This window comes from Urocitellus parryii, chromosome 6, assembly GCF_045843805.1.
Source record: "Urocitellus parryii isolate mUroPar1 chromosome 6, mUroPar1.hap1, whole genome shotgun sequence".
Lineage (NCBI taxonomy): Eukaryota > Metazoa > Chordata > Mammalia > Rodentia > Sciuridae > Urocitellus > Urocitellus parryii.
The window spans coordinates 122,693,665-122,712,545 of record NC_135536.1 but is presented as its reverse complement, the minus strand read 5'-3'; the positions used below and the strand labels follow the sequence as shown (position 1 = coordinate 122,712,545).

The window sequence follows — 18,881 nt, the reverse complement described above, 5'->3', positions numbered from 1 at the left end:
GATCATGGATAAGTTCCCAGAAAAAAACTTTCCATGTTTGGCTCTCTTATGCCAGTGCCAAACATTCTATCCCTCAATAGAGAAATCTCAACATGAAATACAAACTTTTGCATCAACCAACACCAGTGACTTCAAGTTCTAGTGCACTAGACCCACTCCTATTCTCTGTCCTTACCTTTGCAGAGAGCTTCCCAAACATAAGCAGCTCAAACCCAATTCCAGGGCCAACTAGTCCAGGGACATCCCTGGCCCAAGCCAATGGGAACAGGAACAAGGAGTGTGAAGATGGCCAGAGCTGGGCAGGAGATCAAGGGAAAGAACACTGAAGGCTCCAGGACCCCGTGGCCACAAACACCAACTCTTCTCCTTAGAACCTTCTCCTGATGATTACTTCTCTGTCATGGAGTCTAAACTAAGAGTGGCATGGCTTAACCACTAATGTATCAAAGATTAATTTGTGTTTTGGTTGTAGCACATCCAGTGCTAGTCTAACTGGTTAAGAAAGCTCAGCCTACAATTTTGTGACAGATGTTTTATTTATAGGGAATTAAAATTTCGGCATATATATGACACAAACATTATATAGTACACTTGCCATGATAGAAGTTATGATACTGTTCACAGAAAGGCCTCAATTCAAATTACATAATGCATACACTAAAATGGTACACCTGGGGAGACAAGGAGAGAATCAAATGGCCTTTTTGTTTTTCATTTTTGTTTAAATAACCTCTGGATGCATTCAAGTAATACTGATAATAACGTTCAAAAAGCTTTTAATAAACAAATTTGGAGTAAAATTAGTTGAAATATTTATAATACGTTTAATTATTACACAATATTTTCAATATACAATCAAGACGATGCACGACACTTGAAAGAAAAAAAATCTATTGCACCCACAAGTAAAAAGGCTTTATTCATTTTTGGGATGCTGCAATTCAGTATTTATATAAACATGTACACACTTTAGTAAACACAGAGTCCTATGTGTAATGCAGCATTATGGGTGAGAAGACACTTTAAGTCTCAAAAATGATGTTAAGTGTCCACATAGTGTTCCACGTGCACAGGCTGATTTTCCCATCATTATTCCATTCATTATTCTGATCACGGGTGGTCAGTCACTCTGCCTCCCTCCCACACATTTTGAGGACACACTAGATACTCCGCAATCTAAACAGCAGCACTCTGCTTTGTTTGTTCAGTCTTCTGTTGCTACCTGATTGCATTCCTCCATTTTAGTGTCCTGTTAAATAATCTTGAGTAGAATCTGAAGCAAATGAATCTACATCCTCGTTATCTGAGTCATCAGTGCTGTCATCAGCAGCTGGCTCTCCTGTGAGGGCTATTCGAGCATAATCATCTGTGTCTATGGATTTGCAAAAGTGGATAGCATATTTCAGCTTCTCCTCCAGCACCTGCTTACAGGAATACCTGGGCAACTTCAGCAAAAAGAAACAGGTGTAGGATTCAGGAAGGAAGTGGTCAGGGGGGTTGTATTTATCCAGGACCTGTTGATGACAAATATTAAATTATCAGAGACTACATACAAGGATAGATAAAATTACAAATCGATTTTTTGTGTTCATTAAATTCCTGACTCTCACAAAAATCATCAGTTTTTTGCTAAGAATAACAAAGTACCAGGAAATGAAGAATCTAGCCAATTTTAGAAATAAAAGGGAACAATTCATTCCTAGGACTTGTAAAAAAGAAAAATACCAATTAGTTATTGTAATGATTACTTTTTACCAGTCAATCCCTAGAAGAGAGATGTAGAATGTCTCATCTCTGTTGACACAGATAAGACTCCATCCTGCTGGCACAGGACCAGGAGTTAGATCCAATACTCATCCACTTAGGGAACCCTCCACAAAGCCATCTGCCCAATTTGGCCACTAAAGACTGACACTAGAAAGTAGCAAGAATTATGGACAAAATGTAGGAATAACCTACTTTTTTGAGAGAAAAACTATACATGCTCTCAAAAATTTCCTTGAAGAGTGGATACGTTCCCAGCCCAGGTTAGGATGTGTTTGGGGAGAAGCCATCCCTAATTCTTCCAACCATGCCAGGGAGAGAGGAACCCTCCACAGGGCCCAGTCCTCTAAAGTTGTTACTACCAGATTCTCAGGACAGAGAGGGGAGTGTTAGGTCTTTCCACCTCAGTGGCCAGAAGTCAGGTTGAGCTTTTTTCCTACCATTAGTCCTGCTTAGGTAGAACCTAAAGTAAAACTCTCATTCTCAATCTGAGGAGCAGTCTCATTTTTCTCAGTTAGTAGCATGTTGCTTAATGATTCACCTAATTTAACCAGATAATTAAACAAATGCTTTACATAACATGTGTGTTCAAAAACTAGAATATGCTGACATAACAGCAGTATATACTGGTGATGGCCACACACATTTCTTAAGACCAGTAATGGTAAAGTAAAGGTAAATGTGATGATAAAATTTTGATCCTTCAAATGAGTGAAGTTGGATATACACTTGTTTCTATGAAAACACAAGAGACCATTTTTCAGTCTACTGTGGGATTATGTGCAAGGGGCACGACACTTCAACTGACACCAGCCCAATACCCATTAACTCAGAGACAAGCCCACCTGGATGACGAAGTCTCTGCCCCGGAAGTCAGCAATGGTCCTGGGCAGCCTAGTCCGGCCCCACACAAAGCGAAGGAAGAGGGAGCGTTCTGTGTTAGAGAAAGACTCCATCACTTCCCAGAACCACTGAATCAGGGATGCAGAGGGCTCGATTCCTTTATATGTTGCCACAGACTTCAAAAGATGCAGTGGGATGTCTGGGCTGCCACAAACCTGCCAAAGAACACTCCATCAGGGCTGGTTGACACTTCAACACTTTCAGTAAGAATCTGTCATTCTTTTTGCTTTATTTAGGCTTGCTTTTGGGGTGAGGGAAAGTCCCAAGGGACCCAGGTAGACATGAACACAACCCTCCACTTCAACCTTGTATGGGGTGGGTATAAGAGGGACACACACTGTGTGTCCACATTCAACACTCATGGACCTATCTTAGATTTCCAAATTCAAGGTCTTAAATAAGAAATGAACTAGTAATCCTGATGAGTGGGTCACTATGCAAAAGGCAGTTCTAGGGCAGCACCAGGCAGGGGCTGGCATACCATTGTCTCCAGTTCATATCCAGTAAACAGAGAAAGAAGGGGGACAGGCACAACTCGGGCCATCCCTTCCCGAACAGCAGCCACTTGCTCATCAAATTCATGGAGTCTGGAAGAAAAAACTCACTTTACACTTCTGTCTTTGGTGGCATTGACTTTGTTCTGCTGACACCAAGCCTATAAGGGCTGAGAGGAGCAATCCTGGGTGACAAATCCATGTGTGTTGCAAACCAAAGAACACTCCATCAGGGCTGGTTGACACTTCAACACTTTTAGTAAGAATCTGTCATTCTTTCTGCTTTGCAAACCTAGTTACCACAGAGCTTCTCACAACACTGAGTCCCTCTAACTGGTACAGAATTAAGTAACCCCTTAGGTCCCAAGTTTTCAATTCTGCAAATATTTCAATGAAATGGATACAGGTGTATTATAATAAGTTGGAAATCAATCTAGAGTTTATTACATGATGTATTATTAATAAAATCATTAATAATATTATCATTAATCACTCACCTGTTACTTTTCTCAAAAGAATAGAACTCTAAAACATAAATATTTATTTCAAAATTACCATAAGTGGCATATTATTTACTCAGTTTGTTTTTACATTTGTCTCATAAATGGGCTAAGTTATAGGCACTCCAAAACACAATTCTCAAATTCATAAGAAACCCAAGGAACTGGAATCAGACACTGTAGGTCCAATAGCAATATGCAACACTGGAGCAGACACTGTAGGTCCAATAGCAATATGCAACACTGGAGCAGACACTGCGTAACCCTAGAGCAGACTGTGGGATTACAGCTTGTGACTGCAGTCAAAGCTCCAAGGTAGATGTGACACTCACCAGGACTATCCCCAACAGAGTGCAGCAAGCAAAGCCTACCGACATGCAGGAAGCAGTGAAAGGTGCTGTGGTGTCACTGACCTACTACCACACCCCACCTGAGCTGTGGCATCCAAGGCTGCACGCACTTAGGCCTGGGGGATGCTGCTCTATCACACAGAGCTCCAGACCTAAAGCTATCCCTGCAGAGCTGACATAGAAAGCACTGAGGGGGACAAACAGGCCTGAAGGGCCCTGTAGGGGCAGTCCCCTAAACAGACAGATTGTATCTACTTCAGTATTCTAGTTAGAGCCAGAAAACTCAGACTAGAATAGGAACTACTCTGATCCTGGTCACAAAATAAGCTTCATGACCACAGATCAGTAATAGCTGGAGCCAGTCCCATTAACATTTTGCTCTATGTGACACCTTTATGTGAAAAAAAAAAAAAAAAAAAAGTAGATATCTAACCAACCATTTCCTGCTACTTTTGCTATTTTAGCAAGTCAAAGCAAGTGAGAACAGATGACCACAAACCTGTAGTTTATTGCCAGCCGGACATATTCTGCACGGTTGTCCAGGGTGATATGTGTGTACTTAGAGCTCAGCTGGATATCCTGGCCACTGGCGCTTGGCACCGTGAAAGGCAGGCTCATGGCTTCAAACTCCTCTGAGGTGGCTTCATTGTCACGGATATACATGAGCCCAGGAATAAAATCTTTATCAACCTTTTGAGGAGAAAGAGCCCACATGTTGAATCAGGCTTGTTCCTGTAACAAACTCCAATATTCCCAAGCACACTGTCACGGCAGACCTTAGTGTGCCTCAGGGTGTATCTCAAAGGTTGCAAGCACATCACATGTACCAAGAAACAAAAGGAAGACATAACAAGAAAGTACTTCACCCAAGAAGCTGATCAAATTCATCATTCAACAAAGTTCTTAAAATTAACTGCTGAGAAAATAACAGGAACTAGTGGGTGACAGATTATTCCCTGTGCAGTGGCATGAAAGACTGGGCAGCAAAGGGGAAAGCCTGGCTATGGCTGCTTGCATCAGGCAATCCCTCCCCAGTCTGAGGCACTGCCCAGTCACCCAGAAGCTCAGCTTTTGCACAAGAAAAAGACACAGTGGGCTTTCTTATCTGACAGGACCATAGGTTGCAAAGCACTACAAAAGAGATGGTAAATCAAGGTCTACAAGCAAACAAGCCTCACATCCACACACCTCTGTGACTAGAAGGTAGTCATTGGCCAGTGGCCTCAGTGACCCTGGAGTGTGAATGCGGCCAGACCCCCAAAACAGGCTATGCCTTATAACAAGATCCCAGGGAACCCCCACACAGCCCAGGTGAGTCACCTCACTGAGGTCTGCAATGGTGAGGCTCATTCCAGCCAGCTGCTTCCACACAGGCTCAGCAAGGTTGAGGCTCAGAGGACTCCCGGTTCGGATGGCAATGCCCAGTAATACTCCTGATTATTCAAAACACAAGAGACAGAAGATCCTTGAAATGGATGACAAAATTGCTTCTAGTTCACTCAAACATGCCATAGAGCACTGGCTCTGCACCAAGGCCCTAATGCCCTCTAAATCAACATTATCCAAACTCACAGATCTAGGCCCACTCTCAAAATCATGTTCCCTACTCTAACTCCATTATTTCCTTCTGTTCCTGGAATATGAATTTCTTACTCTTTGTATTCTTTCCACACACAGGTCTAAGCCAGACTGAGGCCAGTTCCTATTCCTTTGATGGCAAAGCAAAGAGCTGAAGGTTCTCCAAGAAGATGGGTGTTCTACCAGAGAACAGTGGTGTGACATTGAGGCTGGGAGCAATCTGCAAAGACCCTAATGGGTCAAGAGGGAGGGAAGAGCCCATGCCAAGACCTCCCTACCCAATCTGATCCGAAATTTCAAATACATTTAGAATGATGAAACACAGTAATTTCAGATCCTCTCAGTGTCAAACACTGCTTCCAGCCCTTAGCATGCCACCAGGCTCTGTATGTCCATAGCTGTGCATGGATTGGCTATAGCTTCTGAAGTCAGCACTACCAAGCCCTGAATGCTGGGCACAGAACTAAGAACAGCACCTTGTTCGCTCCCATAACTTTGGCAAAACACACAATAAACATTAAAAATCCTTTTCACGGGTAAAGCTCTCAAAAGTTAAATATTAACTAATTTAAATATTTAAAACATCTACTGTCTCTTCCAAGACTGAGCAGATACTAAACTAATTTAAAGGTGAACATAAACTTGACCTTGCAGTATCACAGACAACTGAGAAGACCCACCCAGGAAGCGGAACATGCTGCTGTGCACAGGCGCCCGAGCAGCCGGATTGAATAGGTAGCAGTCTCGGTTGGCCCCAGACTCATCCCTCCCATTGGGTGTCACAATCAGAAGGGGAGTGAGTCCGTTCTGCAGCTCTTCACAGATCTCAGCTATGGACTCGCTGTAGCCACCACCACAGTCATCCACAGATTCACCTGGTGGGAAAAGAGAACCAGCAATGTGCAGGCTGCCTACTCCCACCCTTCATGAAGAGCACCAGGCAAGCAACCACTGGAGCACCCTGCATCCCACGTGCATGTGCCCTCTGCCAACAGTCCCAGCAAGCTCAAGGTCTACCCCTCAGGAAAGCCACACATTCTCCAGCATATGACAACTTCTCACCCACAAACTTGACTTTCCAGACACGGTGAGGAAGGAGAAGGCTGTCAGGACTGAAGGAACTCATCTTAGCACACATCTGTCCAAAGACAGACTTGGTGCCATCAGGACCAGCTAACCCACCTTTACTCCTGGAGCGCTTGACCTAGAAAGAAGAAAGTAAGAAAACATGAAACAGCTGCTCAGCAATGTGCACACAGCCTGGCATGCACCTGTGGAGAACACTGGGCCCTCAGGCTTCTCCCCGACTCTACCCCTTACTACTCTGTTTGCTGAAGGACAATCTGCTTTCCCTGAGCCTGGCCCACTGCCTATGTAGCCTCCTCTTGCATCTGTAAACCTCTGGACAATTACTGCCTGAGGAGCCAGCATGAGCAGAGCCCACAGGGATCGCATGCATGCCTCATAGCCACTGTGAGCACCTGGCAAATAATCAAAGCAAATCCTTGGGGAAACAGAAAGAATTGACAAGCACCTCGCTCCTCCTAAGCCCTCACCACAGCTCCAAGATTGACTCATTTTCCTCATCTCCTATACCCCAAACCCTCGGAGGACCTCAGAGACCTACTTCTATGGCTCCTCATCCTGATGCAGTGTGTAAGGAGGCAGCATATGTCTCCTGTCATGGGTGCTGTGCAAACAGACTATCCAGGGCACTTTACTCTGTACATCCAAGGCCATCACCCCCTCACCCTACTCAGCAGGTCATCAGTGATGTGTATGGCAGCCCCCAGGATTGGTGGTCTGAACAAATATACCTTCCAACAATGACACATGGTATCACTACTCCTTCACAGATCCTCATGCTTTGTAACTTCAGTTACACCATACTATTGAACTATACTGCCACGACCTCCATGGAACAAGGTGCCACCCAAAGCTGTCCTAGGACAGATTCCCAGTACTCAAAGATTCAGGCCAAGAGGCTCTCAAGAGCAAGACCAGACACATTACCTCAACCAGAATAATACCTCCCCCGCCTCTCATCCACCCACTGTACTGATCCCAAGTCCAATCCTGAATCACTGAGTCACCCTCACATGTACAATCACTGTGCATGCACACAGTTGTCATCCTAAGCTAAGATTTGAACAGATCAAATGATGCTGGTGTTCTCAGTTTCCCTTAGAGTTGTCAACCCAGGCTATAATTCACAATCACCTGGGAAGCTCAGTCTGAGATGATGACAGCATGAAAAGATGAATTAAAAATGGTCACTGGAATGAATTTTCATGCTGACTCCCAGAAAAACCCTTGTCATCTTTAACCACTTCAAGTTAGTTCTAGGTCCAATTTGAACAGCTAATTCTCCTTACAGCACAAATAATCACAATCAAGACTAAAAATAAAAGTGACACTGAAAGTAATAGTTTCCTGTAGAATGAACTTTCGTCTGAGCCACATACTCAACTAAATGTCCACAAATGCTATTCTTTTAAACTTCACAGCAATTCTTTAAGGTATCTGTTATCCTCACAGGAGACTGAACTATGAAAAGGAATGTGTCCACAATGTTACAACTATCACATGAGTGGTGAGATAGGGTCTAGCTTCCAGTTCAACCACTGTGCTGCCTCCCCTGACTGACAGTACCAACTATCAGAGACCACCCATCCTTCAGGAAATAATGGCCATGTTAACAGTTTCAACACTGAAAGGAGATAAATCTGCATATGCACAGTGTTTTCTCTGGTCAGATGATTTTAACTGTCTTTAATCTGAATTTTCTAAATGTTCAGAAATGGCATGTATTAATTCTATAATAAATTTTAAAGTAATTAAAATTTTTAATGGACACTGATTTTCAGGTTTTCCTGTTATAAAACTAAATCATATTCATAACAAACAAAAACTCTCTAGGATGACAAACTGCATGCCAGCATCTATGGAATACTTCCCACAGATAAATGTGCACTTCCCTCCTCCAGTGTCCCCACAGGAGGCTGGTATTGGGCAACATCACCAACAGCTGTGATAGTTAGGGCAGAAGAACCACACAGCCATTGTGCTGGTGTCCTGTGTTCACCTTAGATGCACTGCATGTTTTCCCCATGCTCTAATTTTGGTTGAAAAACAATTCTATTTTCACATTTATGGAGAACTTTCTAGCCTCGGAAGGAGTTTGCCCCAAACTGCAAGCACCTGTCTGGTGGCTGGGGGCTATGGCTGTACCTGAGCAGTCCCCAGGCATCAGTCCATATTATGCATAGTAGGGCTGAAGGGTGTTACCTGCCTTTATAAAAATACCTACTATAAATTTGTTTGCCATCTACCCATGAATTATACATTTCTGAAGCATAGATATATAAAGACACATAGCAAAGAGGTATTCTTGAAAAATCTAAGAGGACAGAAACAGGGTGTCTAACCTGGGTTCCAAACACCTACATTCAGAGTCCCTGACCCCAAGGAGCCTGTGTGTGGTCCTGAGACAAGTATGCGCTAGATGGTGTCAGCCATCAGATTTTCTTAACTTATGAACTTAGTATTCATGTCCTAATGATGCAGAGCAAACCAAAATGATCATCCAAGGTGGGGAAATAAAAGCTTTTTTATGAACTTAATTAAACAACCCATTTATTTGTGGAATTGACTGACTGACCTACAGCTTAGCATTAGATACTCTGACGTTAGTGGAAAGACCAGTTCTACAAATATGGTCACATGTGTTGTCCCAACAAAGGACAAGTTTGATGTCTTAATTCAAAATGCCCCCAAGTACAACTCTGAAAAAATCTTTAGTCATGTAATCAACATCAGGGTAAAAATCATGTGTTAATACAAAGGTTCAGGAACAAAGATTTTGTTCTTCATGGCTGTTTCAGATCCAAGAGATGAGGCCAATTTCATTTGCATATTAAATGTCAAGTGCTGCACACTATCATAATCAGTGACCAGGATTCTCTTTATTTTGAATTTTTTTAAAACTGTAAGTTTATGCACATTTAGCAGCAGCATAAATTAAAAAATGGACTGCTTTTATTTCTTAAAAGTATTAATGGGCTGGGTTTGTGGCTCAGTAGTAGAACACTTGCCTGGCACATGTGAAGCATGGGTATGATCCTCAACACCACATTAAAAAAACTCCCAGAGCCAGGTGAGATTGACAGAAATGAGAATTGTTACTACTTACAACTGGACATTTGCATCAAGGGCCTTTGACCTGTTCTACTTCTTTGAGCTTAACTTGTGATGGTAACTAGAGACACAGTTTAGATAGCCCTGTTTGCTGATTTTTACTTTCTTCTTTTTTACTTCATCTTCTTTGTGCTTTTGGGTTATCTGAAATAATTTCACTTTTGCTATAAAGGATAACATTTATATTCCTATTTGGTAGCCTCAGCATCAAAATATCATATATAGAAAGTGCCAAAAAGGAAGGAGGCACCTGTTCAAGCCCAGGCACAAGGATGTCAAGCTACAAGCACTCTTGTCCTCACTCAGGCTGAAGGGACACCCCTTGCACCCACGAAAGCATCACTTCTAACACCTTCAGATTGAGTTAACAATCTCCATGTTACCTGGATTCGGTTCAGCTCTACAACAGGACCATGTTGACGATCTCGCACCATAGTTGCTTGCACCACCTTTCGGAAAGCAGCCTCCTAACACATGGCAAACAGACAGAATTTAAAATAGGAAACAGCATCACCCAGAGAGAAAGCAAATCATATCTGCTTAAAATCTTCTGTTCCAGTAAGTCAGACTTCCTTAAGAATAGTATACTGCCAACTTCTTTCTTGGATTGTGAGGGAACAGCTTGGCATTGCTGCACACAGGGTTACACAGCAGGCAAGCAAGGCTAACAGCTTGGCAAATAGGAAGAGCCCTCAGGAAGAGTTGGGCACAGAGCAGAGGGCAGGAACCTGGCAAGCTCCTGCCCTGACTCAGGTAAGAAGGCCAAAGCTTCCCTGCCAAACAGCAAGTCCAGTAGCAGCAGCCTGGTGTTAAACCACTAACTATGCCACAAAGCAGTGATAGGTCAAGGACCCCCATGAATTTAGCCAGGCCTGGGGTGGGGCATAGGGAGACAGAACAGCAAGTGAAGTATGCTGTGAGTATGCACTGAAGGAAACCTGAGTGCCCAGGGCAAACACTGACAGGACAGCTCATGCAGCACAGTGGGCTTGGCTTGAGTCTCACAAAGGAGGAAGGCAAGCTGGCCATGTCCATATAGGCAGGACATGGCCAGCTTGCCTTCCAGTTGTGCCAAAAGAAGGAAGGAAGGGGACTTGGGGGACAGTCAAATAGACAAGATCATTCAGGTGAGGGGTCCTGGCCCTCTTTGCCATGTGGAAGACAGTGCCATCATACACAGTGAGGGGCACTGTAGGAGCACAGGGGGCCCCTAGCAGATCCTGAGCCTGAGAACTCCAATCCCTGAAGGTAGAAGGTGGGGTCATAAGTGGCCCCAGGAGACAATCAAACATAGGAAGAGATCCAAAGAGGTGTTGGGGAAGCATCCCCCTCCACCTGCTCTCCTGTGTGTCCCAAACACACCCGGGGCAGTTCCTCCTTCTGGGAGTATTCCCCTGCTTTGAATCACCCACTGCCACCCATTCCTTCTGTACCACCATCTTTGCTGCCTTGAATGGGAGAAAGTAAGACCTCCTACCTCTCCACAGTCTATGACACCACCACCTCAAACCTTTCCAGGTTAGGCCACTCACATGTTCCCTCCCACTGCTACTGCCTCAGCATAGGAGCCTGGGTGCCATTGCCTGTGCTGTTCCCACTCACTCTGACCTCAGCTGGGAACCTGCTGCAGGACATTCACTCTAGGGGAGACTCACTATCCCATGTGGGGATGTCCTGTCTCTCGCTTTTCTTCCCTTCCCATGAGGAAGGGCTTTTCTCCTATTAACTTTGAGGGTTAAAACAAAGTAAAGGGGAAAGTAATCATCTTTGCTACTTTTTATTGCTAAAAAGTGGTTGAAATTCAAGTTTCATATCAATTTTACCTGCCACAAATTTCTTCCTGCTCCCATCAACAGACAGAAGATCTTACCCTTCATCACAACCCTTACCACTCAGCACCTTCAGGTACACATGAAAGTACAGTGCATGCACCCACCTTGTTCAGCAGAAATTGTTCTGGCCAAGTGGAAACAAAGCCAACCCTAAACAAATAATCTGTTTGGAGAAGAACTCCAAAACAAATGAATATTATTATACTTCAGAATAGATCACGCCCTTTGATAAAATATATATATATATATATATATATATATATATATATATATATATATATATATATAATCAAAGAATCACAGACTCTTCAGGATTAGAGGGATGCTCAACTCACCTATGCTTACACAACAATTCCCTAACTATATAATAAAGAGCCCCTTCTAGATATCTCATCAAGTTGCTTGTCAGAAACTTGACAACTTCCAGAATGGGGACCCTTTAACCTCTGAATCAGGCATTCCATTTCTTCTTTCTTTCTTTCTTTTTTTTTTTTTTTTTTTTTTGGTACTGGGGATTGAACCCAGAGGCTCTTAACCACTGAGCCACATCCCTATCCCTTTTTTTTTTTTTTTTAATTTTGAGACAGGGTCTCGCTAAGTTGCTGAGACTGGCTTTGAACTTGCAATCCTCCTACCTCAGTTGATTTAAAAGTGTGTGCTTGGGCATTCCATTTCTAGGAATCTCTAATCATTAAAAATGTCAAGGGATCAAAACCTGCCTGGAGACTTTCAGATACCCTCATTCCTGATTTTACTCTTTCCTATTCAATGACCATTCAGCAAAGAATCTCTACCTTACGGATTCCAGCACAAAGTGGCTATCTACACAAAGTGGCTATCTAAGCTATCTGATCTTCTATGCGCCCTCTGCTGGATGTCCCTGAGAGAAGAGATTACCTCATTATTTCTGTTTCCTGTGTCAATGGGGATAGGAAGCCTCAAGGCCCAACAGGCAGAGAAAACACACCAACAAAGGATCAGTTGTATGAACCCGACACTACCATCCAGAGAGTGAGGGGGAGGAAGAGATTCTAAGGGGAAAATACAACTATACTATTTTGAGTACACACTTCAAATGAAATGAATCTGGTTTCTCATTGATACATTCTAATGTAATATAACCCAAAACACAGGTTGGCGCATAGTGAACACTTAGGGAACACTTGCTGAATGAGCTGAATTCTATAGTCAACATTCCCAGCTTAGGGAATTTTGTTGAGTTAAATTTATTGAAGATATCAGTATCACTTATGCCTCAGATTTCTACAAAAGTACCTTTCCCTGGGATATTAGGATCCCTCGTAGTGTGTCAAACCCAACAGAAGGCCCAAGTCCAGTTTCGTCAAGTGAGCCCTCCAGGTCAAACATGGGGATGCAGGGGCAGAAGAGCTCTGAGATGTGATGCAGCAGCAGCAGTCGATTTCTCAGGGCAATTATGGGAATCTCCTGCAAATGATTGTATTCCATGGGGACCTAAAAACATTGAGACTGTGTTAAGTCAACTTAGATGTCAAAGACACAGAAAAGCCACAGTTTATAAAAGAATCCTGAAAATCCACCCCCTTCTAAAAAAAGGAAGCACTGTGATTTGAGTTTAGTTTGCAAAACCTCACTGTGTTACTTCTGGAATAATACACTATATTTACTAAGAAACATGTGAGGCATGTACTATCAGAATCATTTCACATACTTTATAAAATAAAGAAGGCAACATGTTGATGGGTTTTAAAATCACTAATTTGCAACATTATGAATTATCTCTGTAAATATGTGGTTCTGCAAGTATGAAGCATGTGTGGCTGCACATGCATGATCCAATATATGGGTGGTAACTGTCACAACATGATCACCTCCTTACCCACCTACCCAAGCAGCACTGACCTGTGCAGGGAGCTTGCCAGCACTGGCAGGCTTGCTGGTCGACCAGGCAAGTGTGTGCGCTGAGCCGCAGGCCACGCGGTTGACCTTCTTACCCTGAAGGGCAGCTACCAACCGAGGTCTCTGAATGGCATTTGTTGTTCCATCTCCTAGTTGTCCCTCATCATTGTCACCCCATGTATAAACTTCACCTAAATGAAGTGAATTTACAGTAAGAAGTTGGATGCCATGACCAGTGAATGCACAACTGCCAATGTCTTCCCATCACATTGTCAGCTTTTGCTGCCCTTCATTTCACTGTTGATGGTCACTTCTCTGAATATCAACTTCACATGTGACCTAGATGTGAACACACTCTAGTCATGCATCCCAAGAGGCAAGCATACTTCCTGAGACTCTCCATAGTCTCTGATGTCAACATGTGTTTTCTGAGGCATACAAGACTGTGGTCTTAAAAGATCCAATATCGTGGGTTCATTAGTTCACAAAAGTAGTAAGTGTGGCTGCACATGCATGATCCAATATATAGATGGTTACTCTGTACTGAACAATAACTGTAGCAGTTCTCAATCTGAACAAATTACATTAAACAGATGGTAATAACCCTGATAACCCAAAGTGCTCTTCCATGTAAAATGGAATAGGGAGGCTGGGATTATGGCTCAGTGGGGAAGCACTTGCCCAGCATGTGTGAGGCACTAGGTTTGATCCTCAAATAAAACAAATAAAATAAAAACAAATAAATAAAATAAAGGTATTGTGTTCATCTACAACTAAAAAAAAACATTTTTTAAAAAAATAAAAGAGAGGGGAAAGTCAGTTTTTAGGAGAACAAAATCCATATGTTAAAATAACTTTCAATAGTTACTCAGATCCTGGACAGAAGAGTCATCATCATGCATGAGATCATTATTCTTTTCAGTTTACCATGTTGGACCCCAATCATGAACACTACCATAAAAATATTCTAAGGATAAGATCCCTGGTGACGTGGACAGAAATGGAGGTTTATGTTCTGAGGAGCCTTGTCAAATCCACAAAGCCTCCTCAGGTTGTCATGCAGCTGAAGGCAGCACTCTATAAGGAGTGGTGCCTATGCTGTTGACAGCAATGTGCTTGTGTGCTGCCCCTTCCCACTCTCAATACTTCAGTCTAAAGCCACTTGGTGGGTGTCCAAGCCCGACAAGATAAGGAGAATGTTCCTCACAGTCACAAAGAACAGGTGTAAGGGTTATCGAGTTTGAAGGTGAGGAGGCTTCCACACAAGGGAGTAGCCAGGTGGAGGTCAGCTTGATGTATTTACATGTGGAGATGCCCAGAATGAGGTGAAGGGACACATAAAGGAGTAACCAAACCATTATATTTGGGATAATGGAACTAGATTTATTACCAAAAGGGGAAGAAATATAAATGTGAAAAGAGAAACTAGGAAAAAACTGATGGTCCTGAAAAGGATACTAGGGTAAATTCATGGTTCTCAACATACATGTATAAATACAGAAATAGACACAAAATAATTCACACACACAATAACAATAAGCACACTTATCACCTGGATCTTCTCAATACTTTCTTTCTCCTCTAAAGACACCAAGGCTCCTTGGGGGAAATGGCCAACTCTAGCTGTGGGTCAGAGAGTGTACAGGATGAGGCTAGAGTATCACGCTACGCCAGAGGAAGAGTATACTCAAAGATAGAGACAAGTTGGATAGAGATAAAGCCAGCCAAATAAGGCACAATTTGAGCACCATATAATTATAATAGGTCATATACATCCTAGTGAATAAATCAGGAAACTGAGTCTTACAGGGATATAAATAAATGAGTAAACTAAAAGTTGGATGAAAAAAGGAATATATAAATAGATTCAGAATACTCTGCCCAAATATCTAATAACTACAAAAGATGTTCATGATGGAAAGTCTGGCAGACACTATTAACTTAAGCAACTGGTTGAAATTAGTATCACTGGTGACAGCACAAAGAGAAACTGTAAGTCACCTGAAAGGATGAATTAAGAAGATGAAAAATACATAACTTGAAGCTACTGAAGAAAAATCGTATAAGCCCAAATTGAAAACAAGCTACAAATTAGCCTTCCAAAGTGTAAAGGTTCAAAAAGTTCAGCAAGATTGAGGAAGCATTAGAGTACGATGCCAAGGACAACTGAGGAAGTGTCACAGAAGACGGATGATATGAAGGTGACAGGGCACTATAACACATGATGTACTGTGAACAGGAATAAGTACCAGGTGGAATAAGGACAAGGATGGATATTCTGGCTGGACAGCCATGTTGAGATCATGTGACACGATGTCCCTAACTGTTGGAAATACACACTCAATGTTCAGGGTGGAGGCACCTGGACAGCAACTAAATCACATGATTCAGGATACAAAAGTTCTTGGTAAGGTGCTTCTAACTATTCTCTATAATTTGTCTCAAAATTTAAAATAATTAAAATTAATCAAACAATAGTGTTTTAGTTCTTCATCAAGAACTACGATGCCATTCTACCACAAACCATAAAATTTGCTTATTCATATATAAAACTCTTCCACCAATGAAATGATTACTTGGTACATGTTTATGTAATTCACCAAAGGCTTTAAAATGGAGCACAATTTGGAGAATGGCTGTCTTCTGAAAGCTGAAGTTTTCCATTGCTGCTATGGCAAATCACATACCTTTCTGGCTTAAACAACACACACTTAACAGCTTTTACTCCTACAGATCAGAAGTCCGATATGGGTCTCATGTATGGAGGCCCTCAGGGAGTTCCTTTGTTCCTCAGGTTGTTGGCAGAATTCAGTTCAAAGGACTGAGGTCCAGCTTCTTTGTTGGTTTTCACTGAAAGATGGCCCAGCCTCCAGAAGCCACCCCATTTTCTGGCCCCTTCCTCTGTCTTGATAGCCAACAACAGCAGGACATGAGCATCACATGCTTTGAAAACTTCTGCACCTCTCTAGTCACATCTCAACCAACTCTTCAGCCTCCTTTACTGATTTGAATGTGCCAGGTATTTACTTTGGGCCCACCCATGAACCAGAATAATTTCCATATTGCAAAGTTGGCTGATTTGTGACCTTAATTCTATCTGGAAAGTCCCTTTTGCCATTGTATCAGAATCCCTAAGACCACCCCATGTTCTGTGATACACTAGGAAGACTCACAAGACTCAGCATGCAGTTGCACTCAGCTATCACTTATTACAGTGAAAGGATACAGTAAAATCAGGCGAAAGAAAAAGACACCTAGGGGAAAGGCCAGGGAAAATCTGGCACAAGCTGCCAGAGTCGTCTCCCAGTGAACTCACACAAGAGAAGTTTAATTCCCACAGTAAAAAGGTGTGAAGACAAGTGTGAAATGCTATCTACCAGGGAAGCTCATCAGAGACTCAACACTGAGGGTTTTCACTGGGGCTGATCACACAGCTACCCTTCTGCCTGGCACATACCAAGCTCCAGATTTCAGAAGAAAGTAGGGTTCAGTACAGACCACATTGCTTATATGCAAACAATTCAGGTCCAGTGAGCCATACACACTATCTAGAGAATGGGGAGCTCTCCTGAGATCCATGTTCCTAGCTGGGAACCATCCCAGGCCAGCTTGGTTAGCTCTTGCCTGTTCAGCCTCATAACATAAAATATTCAAAGATGCAACACCAGGGGCTAATAGACACTCAGGACACAGCATAATTCTCTGGCACCACTCCTCCCTTTTCCAGCACATGTTGTTCCTATGCTGCTCTCTCAGATTTATAGGCCTCAGTTCTGAAGCATTGGGCCTCAAACCTACCATCCTCTGTGCAGCACACACAGTGCAGAGAGCCAGTGGCAATAGCAATGACTTTCTTCCCCTGCAGCCCTTGGACCTGCCGAGGTCTTCGAACATGGTCATCAGATCCATGGCCCAGCCTGTGATAATCTCCTTTGCCCCTGCACACAAAGGAAGCACAGAATTTACTAAGAAAAAGTTATCTCATTTACCACCTGCCATCCTTCTGGTGCAAGCTCTGTATTCCAGGTTGGAAAAAAAAAAAAAAAGCCTGCCATAGAAGTTACATTCTACTGTATGAAGAGATAGTTAACACAGCTTTAATTAAAAGTCTGATCTGATTTTGATTAGAATCAACAGAATCTTGCATACCAAGTATAAACAGCTCCAGATTTGGTAAGGGCGACAGAAAACTGGGATCCACATTCTACTTTAATCACTCCAAGGCCAGTAAGAGAATCAATCTAGAAAGGAAAAAGGTCCAATTAGACACCTTCCATCAATGGCCCTACAGCAGTTGTTGCAACCACACTGAGACTGAACTAAGTCTAAGAAGAACTCTGAATATCCACTCCTGTTTAGAATATTTAACACAACTTAAAATCATACTCTACTTACTCAAAGTACTGCCAGGAAGTGAGCAGAAGCATCTGAGTGGCTGCAGACATGCCAACACAGAGCAAAATGGGACCCAATGCATGTCACCAAAAAGGAAGATATTTCAATTGGCATGGAGGCACCCTCCTCAGCAACCCCTATGTATCTACTTACCTCCTTCCAACACTCTCTCAAAACCTGAGATTCAGAGAGCAAGAAACAGTCAGCAAGACAGATGACCAAGAGCAAATGGGACCTGCCCATCTGTCTGGGTCCATTTATTAACATGCTCTTGGTCATGCAATCCTGCCTGAAAGGGGCCCCAATTCACCACATCCAACAAGGAAGGGTCTCTGTGGAGCCCATTTACCTGTTATCACTTCTCCTTACCCAGCAAACTCCTTACCCCCTGCTCCTTATTGTCTCTATGAGTGTTCTCATACTTACATTCCCATATTTAATTTTAAATTTAAATTAATTAAAAATTTATTATCTTAACTAATCTTCCCCTGCCTCCCTCCCTGACACATTGGCATTAGTGATCTCCTCCTCTAGCCCCTCTAATCCTTGATGGTGTAAAGTCTGTGTATAAAACCTTCTTTAATCAGGAAAGTCCACAACAGACCTTTTTTTCACATTGTGGAAACCTTTGTAACCTATAATGTGACTAAAATATCCGTACACCTATACTGGACAAAGTGCTAGTGATAATGGAAAGGGAGGCCACCCTGAGCCACTTATAGGTACTAAGCATATCATTGTAACTAAGGGAGTGAATTTTAATTTTTATTTAATTTAAATTGATTTACATTTAAACATAAACAGTCAAATGTAACCAACAGCTACTATATTGGGCAGCACAACTCTGGAAAGAAAAGTTACACAGTTGCCCCCACCACCAACACAGCTCAGGGGTGCCTGGTGCATGCCACCTGGTCAGAGCTCCGGGGCAACTGCATATAATATGGTTCTATTTCACACCTGCATTCTCCAAGCCCAGCAAGAGAGGAC

The 18,881-nt window shown here is 42.7% G+C and overlaps 1 protein-coding gene across 5 annotated transcripts in view; it reads right to left on the bottom strand.

Moving 5' to 3' along the window:
• Positions 1-1,119: 1,119 nt before the first annotated feature.
• The window catches only part of Herc2 (HECT and RLD domain containing E3 ubiquitin protein ligase 2), a 207,631-nt gene continuing 189,869 nt past the window's right edge, over positions 1,120-18,881 (bottom strand). For all 5 annotated transcript variants that reach the window (XM_026400487.2, XM_026400485.2, XM_026400490.1 and 2 more), the window contains 12 exons: positions 17,646-17,737; positions 17,295-17,434; positions 13,500-13,687; positions 12,894-13,091; positions 10,170-10,253; positions 6,652-6,793; positions 6,270-6,464; positions 5,332-5,444; positions 4,511-4,701; positions 3,149-3,254; positions 2,610-2,822; positions 1,120-1,514 (listed from right to left, as the gene is read on the bottom strand). In XM_026400487.2, the coding sequence (XP_026256272.1) occupies positions 1,242-1,514; positions 2,610-2,822; positions 3,149-3,254; positions 4,511-4,701; positions 5,332-5,444; positions 6,270-6,464; positions 6,652-6,793; positions 10,170-10,253; positions 12,894-13,091; positions 13,500-13,687; positions 17,295-17,434; positions 17,646-17,737 (1,935 nt within the window). In that variant the 3' untranslated portion in view covers positions 1,120-1,241. The remainder of the gene's footprint in view (positions 1,515-2,609; positions 2,823-3,148; positions 3,255-4,510; positions 4,702-5,331; positions 5,445-6,269; positions 6,465-6,651; positions 6,794-10,169; positions 10,254-12,893; positions 13,092-13,499; positions 13,688-17,294; positions 17,435-17,645; positions 17,738-18,881) is intronic.